The sequence below is a fragment of the Pristiophorus japonicus genome, chromosome 8, assembly GCF_044704955.1.
Source record: "Pristiophorus japonicus isolate sPriJap1 chromosome 8, sPriJap1.hap1, whole genome shotgun sequence".
Lineage (NCBI taxonomy): Eukaryota > Metazoa > Chordata > Chondrichthyes > Pristiophoridae > Pristiophorus > Pristiophorus japonicus.
The window spans coordinates 176,367,715-176,381,323 of record NC_091984.1 but is presented as its reverse complement, the minus strand read 5'-3'; the positions used below and the strand labels follow the sequence as shown (position 1 = coordinate 176,381,323).

Here is a 13,609-nt window from a genome sequence, read left to right as displayed (position 1 = left end):
GTGATTCAGGATGGGGAACTTCGCATTGATTCATAACCAAATACTAGACCTAGTGGCACCAAAACAGTGCAGAAAAAATAAATCACAGACGAGCCACTATACCTTTTCTGTGACACTCATAACTCCTCATCTCAAACTGTTCCCACCATCAGTGACAGATCAGTAACCGCCAGTAACTTGTCCTGTCATACAGCTCAAAATGCTCTTTCCAGAGACCACTCACATTTGGAAAGACAATCATCTATCTGGATGGTTTCCCAAGGGTCTCCCCCCACCCCGCCACTGAAGTTTAAATGAACGCAGCAAGAAGATTTTGTGTCCCCACAGCTATTGCACACTAATACTCTGGTGATAACACTGTACAACCTGCTGAATGTTTTAAAAACTCCCTGTGCACATTCATTCTCGGGATATGGGCGTCGCTGGGAAGGATGGCATTTATTGCCCATCCCTAGCTGCTCTGAGCTGGTGGTGGGCCTTCTGCTGTAGCGGTTTGATACGCTCAGTGACGTGCAGAGGGCAGTTAAGAGTCAACAACATTGGTGTGGGACTGGATCCATGCAGAGGCAGGTTTCTTTCCCGAAAGGACATTACAGTAGTGAACCAGTTGGGTTTTTAATTGACATACCAGCTTTTCATTTCCAGATTTATTCTTTTTAAACTGAATTCAAATTCTCAAACTGCCATGGGGGATTTGAACTCTGGTAACATAATCACTACACAACCAGATCAGCACCGATAGTTAGTCGTAGGAGAAAGCAGCCAGTGTTTTCAATAAAATGCATCTCGGCCACAGAAAGCAGTGCAGTAACAGGTGTTCAGTCTGCTTTATACAGCCACGGGTTCCACAAATCTTAGTTTTACCTAATTCAGAGAAAGCTGCTCATCGGAAACAGGATTTCCTGCATGGTTCCATGTCATTGGGGCTTCAAGGTCTGTCTCTGACCCCAATGGACAGAGCAAACACATGTCCAGCACTGTGGTGATCTGTTATTGTTTGCGGCAGTCTGTTATATTGGCACAGCATTGCAACGGGCCTAATCAAAGTCACAAATGACATCCTCATGTGACTGTGGGGCACTGTCCCTCCTCATCCTTCTCAACTTGTTTGCAACCTTTGACACACCATCCTCCCCCAACTCCTCTCCTCCACTGGCCAACTGAGTGGGACTGCCCTTATTTGCTTCCACGCTTACCTATCCAGTCATAACCACAGAATCTCCTGCAATGGCTTCTTTTCCCTCACCATTAGCTCTGGAGACCCTCCCAAGAATCTATCCTTGGTCCCCTCCTCTTTTTTCCCATCTACGTGCTTCCCCTCGGTGACATCATCTGAAAACATGATGTTAGGTTCCACATGTACGCTGCTGATACCCAGCTCTACCTCTCGCCCTCCTCCTCTCTCGACCCCTCTACTTCCCGTGTTGTCAGACTGCTTGTCAGACATCCAGCACTGGAAGAGCCGAAATTTCCTCCAATTAAACAACGGGAAGGCCAAAGCCATTGTCTTCAACCCCCAACACAAACTCCACTCCCTAGCAGTCAACTCCATCTCTCTCCCTGGCCACTGTCCCAGGCTGTAAGGTGCACCATCAGCCATGTAGACCTTAAACGCTGGAATTCCCTCGCTACCTCTCTGAACCTCCTTAAAATTACCTCCTTCTTTGGCTCGGTGACAATTTTTGGCTGATAATGTTCCTGTGAAGCAGCTTGGGATGTTTTACTACGTTAAAGGTGCTTATAATTCAAGTTGCTAGGTATGAAGATAGTCTTCCTCTGAGCAGCACTACACAAATTCAAATCTTAATACTTAGTGTGGTACTGAAATATACAGCCCCTCGAAAAACAGACACCCCCCAACCCCCCAAACTGGTGTACACATTCACAAACTGCCCTCAAATCAACCTCATGACAAAAACCAAACCAGCAAAGTCTCCACCGACAATGCAATGAGATAAAAGGTTATGAATCGGTACGAAGTTCTCCATCCTGAATCACACGAGTGACACTTACACACCTTTCACCTCAGAAGTCACTGCCTTCCCTCTTGCTGCATGGTCTGAACAGTACAAATCATACAACTTTAAAAACCTGTCTAAATCAGCGTCAATGTGTGGGTGAGTATCCCCGGATGCTCTCACTCACCAGCCCAACCATCCTGGCTTATCTCGGGCTCTCTGTCATATACCGATCCCATCCATAGGCGCTGCCACTCGCACTCACTCACACACTGGACCAATCCATAGACGCTCTCATTCATTAACATACAGATCCGTTTCCCAGGCTCACACTCACTGCCCTATACACTCTCATTCACACACTGGCCCTACCCCTGGGCTCTCACTCACTCATTGGCCCGACCCCCGGGCTCTCTCACATGCGCCCGATCCCTGGGCTCTCACGCACTGGCCCGATCCCCGGGCTCTCACTCTCACGCACTGGCCCGACCCCCGGGCTCTCACTCTCACGCACTGGCCCGACCCCCGGGCTCTCACTCTCACGCACTGGCCCGACCCCCGGGCTCTCACTCTCACGCACTGGCCCGACCCCCGGGCTCTCACACATGCGCCCGATCCCTGGGCTCTCATACACAGGCACTGGACCGACCACCAGGCTCTCGCTCTCACGCACTGGCCTGACCACCGAGTTCTCGCTCTCACGCACGGGCCCTACGCTTGGGCCCTACGCTTGGGCTCTCACGCTCACTGGCCCTTTCCTCACTCACTGGCCCTATCCCCGGGCTCTCACTCACTGGCCCGACCCCCGGCCTCCCACTCATACTGCACACTATCCCTGGGTACTCACACTAGCCACAGACACTTCCCTGGGCGCTCACGCTTACCAACACACCGGCTGCAACACTCATTGGCTGCCACATTTACCCAATCTCCAGGCTGCTTTACATTCACTGACAGACACACCCCATCGCTGAACTTTGTCACACTCAACGATACACTCATCTCATCTCCAGATTTTCACAGTCCCTCTGCAAGATCACTTCATTTGACAAATTGGTTCTATCCCCAGACTCACACTTAATGACACACAAGCTTTCTCACATTGTCATACTTATTCTGTCTCGCGCTCACTGACACACCCATCCAGTGTCCAGGCACTCGACACTCACTGACACACTCCCCTGTTCCCTCTCTCGAACTCACGAACACACTTCCCTATTCCCAGACCCTCTCTATCTCTCTCTCTGATACACTCCTCTGTTCCCCCTCTCTCTCACTCCCCTGTTCCCCCTCTCTCTCTCACACTCCCCTGTTCCCCCTCTCTCTCTCTCTCACACTCCCCTGTTCCCCCTCTCTCTCTCTCACACTCCCCTGTTCCCCCCCCCCCTCGCTCCCGTCCCCCCCTCTCTCTCTCTCTCTCTCTCTCTCTCTCGCTCCCCTGTCCCCCCCTCTCTCTCTCTCACACACTCCCCTGTTCCCCCTCTCTCTCTCTCTCTCTCACACTCCCCTGTTCCCCCCCCTCGCTCCCGTCCCCCCCTCTCTCTCTCCCTCGCTCCCGTCCCCCCCCTCTCTCTCTCTCGCTCCCCTGTCCCCCCCTCTCTCGCTCCCCTGTCCCCCCCCTCTCTCGCTCCCCTGTCCCCCCCCCCCTCTCTCGCTCCCCTGTCCCCCACCCCCTCTCTCGCTCCCCTGTCCCCCACCCCCTCTCTCGCTCCCCTGTCCCCCACCCCCTCTCTCGCTCCCCTGTCCCCCACCCCCTCTCTCGCTCCCCTGTCCCCCCCCCTCTCTCGCTCCCCTGTCCCCCGCCCCCTCGCTCCCCTGTCTCCCCCCCCCCTCGCTCCCCTGTCTCCCCCCCCCCCTCTCGCTCCCCTGTCTCCATCCCCCCCCTCTCTCGCTCCCCTGTCCCCATCCCCCCCCTCTCTCGCTCCCCTGTCCCCCCCTCTCTCGCTCCCCTGTCCCCCCCTCTCTCACTCCCCTGTCCCCCCCTCTCTCACTCCCCTGTCCCCCCCTCTCTCACTCCCCTGTCCCCCCCTCTCTCACTCCCCTGTCCCCCCCTCTCTCACTCCCCTGTCCCCCCCTCTCTCACTCCCCTGTCCCCCCCTCTCTCACTCCCCTGTCCCCCCCCCTCTCTCACTCCCCTGTCCCCCCCCCCTCTCTCTCACACACTCCCCTGTCCCCCCCCCCTCTCTCTCTCACACTCCCCTGTCCCCCCCCTCTCTCTCTCACACACTCCCCTGTCCCCCCCCCCTCTCTCTCACACACTCCCCTGTCCCCCCCTCTCTCTCACACACTCCCCTGTCCCCCCCCTCTCTCTCACACACTCCCCTGTCCCCCCCCTCTCTCTCACACACTCCCCTGTCCCCCCCCTCTCTCTCACACACTCCCCTGTCCCCCCCTCTCTCTCACACACTCCCCTGTCCCCCCCTCTCTATCACACACTCCCCTGTCCCCCCCTCTCACACACTCCCCTGTTCCCCCTCTCTCTCACACACTCCCGTTCCCCCCCTCTCTCTCACACACTCCCGTTCCCCCCCTCTCTCTCACACACTCCCGTTCCCCCCTCTCTCTCACACACTCCCCTGTTCCCCCCCTCTCTCTCACACACACTCCCCTGTTCCCCCCCCTCTCTCACACACACTCCCCTGTTCCCCCCCTCTCTCTCACACACACTCCCCTGTTCCCCCCCTCTCTCTCTCACACACACTCCCCTGTTCCCCCCCTCTCTCTCACACACACTCCCCTGTTCCCCCCCTCTCTCTCACACACACTCACCTGTTCCCCCCCTCTCTCTCACACACACTCACCTGTTCCCCCCCTCTCTCTCACACACACTCACCTGTTCCCCCCCTCTCTCTCACACACACTCACCTGTTTCCCCCTCTCTCTCACACACACTCACCTGTTCCCCCCTCTCTCTCACACACACTCACCTGTTCCCCACTCTCTCTCACACACACTCACCTGTTCCCCCCTCTCTCTCACACACTCACCTGTTCCCCCCTCTCTCACACACACTCACCTGTTCCCCCCTCTCTCACACACACACACTCAACTGTTCCCCCCTCTCTCTCACACACACTCACCTGTTCCCCCCTCTCTCACACACACTCACCTGTTCCCCCCTCTCTCACACACACTCACCTGTTCCCCCCTCTCTCTCACACACACTCACCTGTTCCCCCCTCTCTCTCACACACACTCACCTGTTCCCCCCTCTCTCTCACACACACTCACCTGTTCCCCCCTCTCTCTCACACACACTCACCTGTTCCCCCCTCTCTCTCACACACACTCACCTGTTCCCCCCTCTCTCTCACACACACTCACCTGTTCCCCCCTCTCTCTCACACACACTCACCTGTTCCCCCCTCTCTCTCACACACACTCACCTGTTTCCCCCTTCTCTCTTTCTGACACACACCCCTGTCCGCCCCCCGCCCTCTCTCTGTTTCTGACACACTCCCCTGTTACCCCCTCTCTCTTTCTCTGTTTCTGATACACTCCCCTGTTCCTGATACACTCCCCTGTTCCCCCCTCTCTCTCTTTCTCTCTCACACACTCCCCTGTTCTCACACTCTCTCCCCGCTCGGTGACAGGAGCTCGGTAACGGCCAAACCCTCCGGCCCCGGTTATTTACACTTTAATCCCAGTCCCGGAACGCCTATTTCTGACAGGAAGGGATGGGCCCCCGGGGCAGCTGCGGCCTGCCCGCCCTCCCTTACTCCGTCTACCTGCCTGCGGCTCTCAGGAGCCAGCCTGTTCCGACGCGAGTGTCGGGGCCTTGGGCTCGGCCTGCTTCCTGCCGCCGTCCGGTTCTGCCCCCCCCACCGTCTCCCCAGCTGCCCCTTACCGCTGTCCCCGATGATGAGCAGTTTGAAGAGATGGTCATAATCCCTGGCCATGGCGGCGGCGCTGAGCGGGCAGCTGGGCTCGGTCTCTCAGTGGCGGCGCCGCTTCCTTCGTGTGTCTGTGCAGGGCGGCTGCGACTCTCCGGCTCCCGTTCCACTCGGCTCTTTCCGGACTCGCTCGGCTCCCTGGCGGCGTCTGGCCGGCTGCTTTAGCTGCTTCCGGAAATGGCCGCGGCTCCTCGCTCCGTGAGTTCGGCTCTTTCCGGAAACGCTCGGCTCCCCCCGGAAACGCTCGGCTCCCCCGAGTTCGTTTATTTCCGGAAATGCTCGGCTCCCCCGAGTTCGGTTATTTCCGGATACGCTCGGCTCCCCCGAGTTCGGCTCTTTCCGGAAACGCTCGGCTCTACCGAGTTCGGTTATTTCCGGAAACGCTCGGCTCCCCCCGGCTGCTCGCTCCGGCAGTTCGGCTCTTTCCGAACACGCTCGGCTCGCTGGACTTGGCTATTTCCGGAAGCGCTCGGCTCTTTTCCTGTCTGGGCCCGGGCCAGCTGATGGAGATAATTGAAATGCTTTGTGGGATATGATGGCTCTTGAGACCAAAGCCATTAAATGTTATGCCCAAGAAAACTGATGTTGAGGGATGATTGATGTAGGGTGTAAGGTTAGGCTGGTATTTTGGCTCATTGATGTTTTGAGAGGTCGGGATAAACTTGACAAAATCTTTCCAGGTTGACAGGGAATAGAATCTGTGGTACCACATATTGCATCAGGGACTTGAAGGATCATATTTTTCTTTCAGTGAATAAAATTCATAAACTATAAGATAATAATTTTTATTTATATAGTGCCTTTAATGTAGTATAACATCCCAAAAGATAAAACAACAGCAAATAGTGATCCTAAAATGATCTGGTGACGAGACTTAAAATGTTTTATACATGTAGACAAGTCCTGCCCCATCTCTGGCTAGCTTCATGTTGATCGGAAGAAAAATCCTTGCCCTCCCAATGCTAATCAAGACATGGGTTCGTAAGAACATGGGCAGTATGTGAAGCTGCTGCTGTCAATACTGATAAGTGTCATGTATGTAGACCATGTACACTAACTGTATGGTCACATAAGGTGTGCCACCAGAGGGCACTGCAGTGGGAGACCTGAGGGTCACCTGCATAGGTGTGCAAGGCCCAATATAAAAGGCTGCCCACCATGTTTGTGCCTCACTCTGGAGTTACAATAAATGGGACTATAAATCACAACAGCTTAAGTACAATACTAGACCTTGTGGAGTCATTCAAAAGAGTATTAAAGACATAACAACTGGCGACAAGATTACAAACTTTCATGCAAAAATGACTAACGTTGGTGTATTAGGAAAGTTCTCAGAGGGTGAAGATTGGGAAGCCTTTACGGAGCGGCTTGACCAATATTTTGTAGCAAACAACCTGGTAGGCGATGATCCAGCCACGCTGGCAAATTATCGCAGAGCTATCCTGTTGACCAGTTGTGGGCCTGCAGTTTACGGCCTCATCAGGGACTTGGTTGCACCAGAGAAAAGTGCTGCTGTCAATACTGATCAGCACGTAAATAACTTAGTGACTTCAAAAGGTAATGAGCTGCAGCTTACATATTCAAATTCAAAGCTCAACTAACTTCTAGAGTTCTCATGGTGTCCAATCATTATGCCTCAACCAATACACCTGCAACAATTTAATTGATCATTTATCTCATTGCTGTCTGTGGATTCTTGCTGTGTAAATTGGCTGCCACATTTCCTTACACTTCAATTCAAAAGTACTTAATTGGCTGTGAAATACTTGGGCACATCTTGAGCTTTTGAAATGCATTTTATAAATGCAAGTTCATTCTTTTACTTACTATACATTTTATCCGATTCTTCCCCACACCTACCCCATCAGTTAACGACTATGTCTCGTGGATTTGTTGCTGTATCATAAAGGCTTTTTGTGAAAACCAGCAATAAAATGTGTTTCTTAGTCCATCATCCCAAATTGGTTGAACATGGAACTGAGATTGGATTGGACAGATTTTACCATCACTTCTGCCATTTTGTGCAGTCGTCCCAGGAAGGAAATCCAGCTGTTGCAAGCTATTATTCAGTTTACTGAAGAAAATGCACTAATTCTCTTTGTTTGACTCATTAAAGAAACAACTTGGTTTGCATCAATTAAGATCAGATGGATGAATGAGGTGCCCGCTATTTAAAAAAAACATCTGTTCATCATCCACGAGTCAGGTCAGGGGCAGTGGAATTCCATAAGCATCACTTAAGTAGTTATCACTGGAGATTGTGAGCAGTTTCCTGTTCCTGTACTATGGCTGTTGCATCACCTGGGTAACAGGAAATGTTGGAAAATTGGGAGAAGCATGACCTCATGGCAGTCCACCCAATTTGCAGCAAGGAGCTGGACAAACAATGGACTCAAAACAGTCGAAGTTGCATGGGCATTGTCAGTAGTTTAGCCTGTACAAAGTGGTCTAGCACCAACTATATACCCCTTTAGGATTAGGAGAATAAAAGACGTGGATTTGTGTAGTGCCTTTCACAACCACTGGACGTCACAAAGCATTTTACAGCCAACAAAGTACTTTTTGGAGTGTAGTCACTGTTAAAAAGTTTGTAATACATAGTGGACATCCTGATTGCTCTACATCCAAATACAATGTAGCCAAGACGAGAGAATTGGGATTTTTTTTAAAGCCAGCAGAGATGATTTAGGGAGGGAAGATAGATTATGAAAGTAAACTAGCACAAAATTTTAAAAGATAGTAGGCGTTTTTACAGGTACATAAAAAGGAAAAGAGAGACTAAAGTAAATTTTGGTCCCCTGGAGGATGAAACTGGGGAATTAATAATGGAGAACAAAGACATTGAACAAATATTTTGTGTCGGTCTTCACGGTGGAAGACTCTAAAAACATCCCAATAGTGGATAATCAAGGGGCTACAGGGAGGGAGGAACTTAATACAATCACTAATAAAGTAGTACTCGGTAAAATAATGGGACTAAAGGCGGGCAAGTCCCCTGGACCTGATGGCTTACATCCTAGGGTCATAAAAGAAGTGGCTGCAGAGATAGTGGATGCATTGGTTGTAATCTACCAAAATTCCCTGGATTCTGGGGCGGTCCCAGTGGATTGGAAAACCGCAAATGTAACGCCCCTCTTTAAAAAAGGAGGCAGACAAAAAGCAGGAAACTATAGACCAGTTAGCCTAACAGCGGGACATTTGGAAAAGCATAATTCAATCAAGCAGAGTCAGCATGGTTTTATGAAAGGGAAATCATGTTTGACAAATTTGCTGGAGTTCGTTGAGAATGTAACGAGCAGGGTGTGGTGTATCTGGATTTCCAGAAGGCATTTGATAAGGTGCCACATAAGAGGTTACTGCACAAGATAAAAGCTCACGGGGTTGGGGGTAATATATTAGCATGGATAGAGGATTGGCTAACTAGCAGAAAACAGAGAGTCAGGATAAATGGGTCATTTTCCGGTGGGCAAATAGATTCGTGGGATGCTGAGGGATCGGTGCTGGGTCCTCAACGATTTACAATCTATATTAATGACTTGGATGAAAGGACCGAGTGTAATGTAGCCAAGTTTGCTGATGATACAAAGATGGGTGGGAAAGCTAATTTTGAGGACACAAAAAAATCTACTAAGGGATACAGACAGGCTAAGTGAGTGGGCAAAAATTTGGCAGATGGAGTGTAATGTGGGAAAATGTGAGGTTATCCACTTTGGCCGAAATAATAGAAAAGCATATTATAATTTAAATGGAGAAAAATTGCAACATGCTGCAGTACAGAGAGACCTGGTGGTCCTTGTGCATGAACCACAAAAAGTTAGTATGCAGATACAGCAAGTAATCAGGAAGGCAAATGGAATGTTGGCCTTTATTGCAAGGGAGATAGAGTATAAAAGCAGAGAAATCCTGCTACAACTGTACAGGGTATTGGTGAGGCCACACCTGGAGTACTGTGTACAGTTTTTGTTATATATGTAAACCTGTAAAAACCTTGTGTAACCACCAGAGGGCTCACCCCCTGGGGTCCCAAGGGATCCCACAATCCTTTGGGAGCACCTGTACTTAAGAAGGTCTCACAGGCTGGATCGGCACTCTTTAAACCTGTAATAAAAGACTACGGTCACACTTTACTTTGAGCTCACAGTATCTGGTCAGACTCTTTATTCATACATAACAACTGGCGACGAGATACAGATGACGAACCCAACGATGCAGAGAACAGTGGGAATCCTGGAGAAATTTTCGGAGGGAGATGATTGGAAAATCTTCGTGGAGCGACTCAACCAATACTTCGTGGCCAACAAGCTGGAAGGAGAAGCGAACGCTGCCAAACGAAGGGCGATTCTCCTCAGCGTTTGTGGGGCACCAACGTATGGCCTCATGAAAAATCTGCTTGCTCCAGCAAAACCCACAGAGAAATTGTATGATGATTTGTGCACAACTGGTCCGGGAGCATCTGAACCCGAAGGAAAGCATTCTGATGGTGAGGTACCGGTTCTGAAGGCCAGGAAGTGGCGAGTTATGTCGCCAAGCTAAGACGCCTTGCAGGACATTGCGAATTTGAAGGACATTTGGAGCATATGCTCAGGGACTTCTTTATACTTGGCATTGGCCATGAAGTGATACTTCGCAAACTTTTGACTGTAGAGACCCCAACCTTAGCGATAGCCCAGGCATTCATTGCCACCAGTGACAATACCAAGCAAATCTCTCAGCACACGAGTGCTGCTACAAGTACCGTGAACAAAGTAATATTGTTTTCGAATCGCAACGTACAGGGCAGGCCTCACATGCCTGCAGCTGCACGTCCGCAGATGTCTCAGAGTCCACCATCAAGGGTGGTGAATGCAAGGCGATTAACATCTTGTTGGCGCTGCAGGGGTGATCATGGTTTCCATTCATGCCGCTTCAAAGGATACGTTTGCAAGGGCTGTGGAACAATGGGACACCTCCAACATATGTGCAGGCGAACTGCAAACTCTGCTAATCCTGCAAACCACCATGTTGCAGAGGAGGACAGATCCACAGTGGATCACGACGAACCAGAGCCTCAGACCAAGGAGACAGAGGTATATGGGGTGCACACAGTTACCACAAAGTGTCCCCCGATAATGCTGAAGGTTGAATTAAATGGACTCCCGGTGTCAATGGAGCTGGACACGGGTGTGGGCCAGTCCATTATGAGCAAAAAGACTTTTGATAAATTGTCCTGACACCCATTCGCACTAAACTGAGAACTTACACAAAGGAACTGATTCCCGTAATCGTCAGTGCTATTATAAAGGTCTCCTACGATGGAGCGGTGCACAACTTACCACTCTGGGTGGTACCAGGCGATGGTCCCACGCTGCTCGGCAGGAGCTGGCTGGGAAAGATACGCTGGAACTGGGATGACGTCCGAGCACTATCGCCCGTTGACGACACTTAGTGTGCCCAGATCTTAAACAAGTTCCCCTCGCTGTTTGAAACAGGCGTTGGGAAGTTCCAAGGAGCAAAAGTGCAGATCCACCTAATTCCGGGCAATGAAGGTACAGCAGTTATCATGGGTGACTTTAATCTACATATAGATTGGGCTAACCAAACTGGTAGCAATACTGTGAAGGAGGATTTCCTGGAGTGTATAAGGGCTGGTTTTCTACACCAATATGTTGAGGAACCAACGAGAGAGCTGGCCATCCTAGACTGGGTGTTGTGCAATGAGAGAGGATTCATTAGCAATCTTGTTGTGCAAGGTCCCTTGGGGAAGAATACCATAATATGGTAGAATTCTTCATTAAGATGGAGGGTGACACAGCTAATTCAGAACTAGGGTCCTGAACTTAAGGAAAGGTAACTTCGATGGTATAAATGTGAATTGGCTAGGATAGACTGGCAAATTATACTTAAAGGGTTGACGGTGGATAGGCAATGGCAGACATTTAAAGATCACATGGATGAACTTCAACAATTGTACATCCCTGTCTGGCATAAAAATAAAACAGGGAAGGTGGCTCAACCGTGGCTAACAAGGGAAATTAGGTACTGTTAAATCCAAGGAAGCAGCATATAAATTGGCCAGAAAAAGCAGCAAATCTGAGGACTGGGAGAAATTTAGAATTCAGCAGAGGAGGACAAAGGGTTTAATTAGGAGGGGGAAATAGAGTATGAGAGTAAGCTTGCAGGGAACATAAAAACTGATGGCAAAAGCATCTATAGATATGTGAAGAGAAAAAGATTAGTGAAGCCAAATGTAAGTCCCTTGCAGTCAGAATCAGGTGAATTTATAATGGAGAACAAAGAAATGGCAGACCAATTAAACAAATACTTTGGTTCTGTCTTCACGAAGGAAGACACAAATAACCTCCTGGAAATACTAGGGGACCAAGGGTCTGGCGAGAAGGAGGAACTGAAGGAAATCCTTATTGGTCAGGAAATTGTGTTAGGGAAATTGATGGGATTGAAGACCGATAAATCCCCAGGGCCCGATAGTCTGCATCCCAGAGTACTTAAGGAAGTGATCCGAGAAATAGTGGGTGCATTGGTGGTCATTTTCCAATATTCTATCGACTCTGGATCAGTTCCTATGGATTGGAGGGTAGCTAATGTAACCCCACATTTTAAAAAAGGAGGGAGAGAGAAAACATGGAATTATAGACCGGTTAGCCAGACATCGGTTGTGGGGAAAATGTTGGAATCAATTATTAAAGATGAAATAGCAGCGCATTTGAAAAGCAGTGACAGGATTAGTCCAAGTCAGCATGGATTTATGAAAGGGAAATCATACTTGACAAATCTTCGAGAATTTTTTTGAGGATGTAACTAGTAGAGTGGACAAGGGAGAACCAGTGGATGTGGTGTATTTGGACTTTCAAAAGGCTTTTAACAAGGTCCCACACAAGAGATTAGTGTGCAAAATTAAAGCACATGGTATTGGGGGTAATGTATTGATGTGAATCGAGAACTGGTTGGCAGACAGGAAGCAAAGAGTAGGAATCAATGGGTCCTTTTCAGAATGGCAGCCAGTGACTAGTGGGGTGACGCAAGGTTCTGTGCTGGGACCCAGCTATTTACAATATACATTAATGATTTAGACGAAGGAATTGACTGTACTATCTCCAAGCTTTCAGATGACACTAAGCTGGGTGGCAGTGTGAGCTGTGGGGAGGATGCTAAGAGGCTGCAGGGTGACTTGGACAGGTTAGGTGAGTGGGCAAATGCATGGCAGATGCAGTATAATGTAGATAAATGTGAGGTTATCCACTTTAGTGGCAAAGACGGGAAGGCAGAATATTACCTGAATGGTGATAGATTAGGAAAAGGGGAGGTGCAATGAGACCTGGGTATCATGGTACATCAGTCATTGAAAGTTGGCATGCAGGTACAGCAGGCAGTGAAGGCGGCAAATGGCATGTTGGCCTTCATAGCTAGAGGATTTGAGTATAGGAGCAGGGAGGTCTTACTGCAGTTATACAGGGCCTTGGTGAGGCCACACCTTGAATATTGTGTTCAGTTTTGGTGTCCTAATCTGAGGAAGGACATTCTTGCTATTGAGGGAGTGCAGCTAAGGTTCACCAGACTGATTCCTGGGATGGCAGGACTGACATATGAAGAAAGACTGGATCGACTAGGCTTATATTCACTGGAATTTAGATGAATGAGAGGGGATCTCAGAAATATATAAAATTCTGACGGGATTGAACAGGTTAGATGCAGGAAGAATGTTCCCGATGTTGGGGAAGTCCAGAACCAGGGGTCACAGTCTAAGAATAAGGGATAAGCCAT

The 13,609-nt window shown here is 49.8% G+C and overlaps 1 protein-coding gene across 1 annotated transcript in view; it reads right to left on the bottom strand.

Moving 5' to 3' along the window:
* The window catches only part of LOC139268833 (ras-related protein Rab-35), a 54,468-nt gene extending 48,453 nt beyond the window's left edge, over positions 1–6,015 (bottom strand). Inside the window, exon 1 of the mRNA XM_070887576.1 lies at positions 5,806–6,015. Coding sequence (XP_070743677.1) covers positions 5,806–5,857 — 52 coding nt within the window. The 5' untranslated portion in view covers positions 5,858–6,015. The remainder of the gene's footprint in view (positions 1–5,805) is intronic.
* Positions 6,016–13,609: the final 7,594 nt, after the last annotated feature.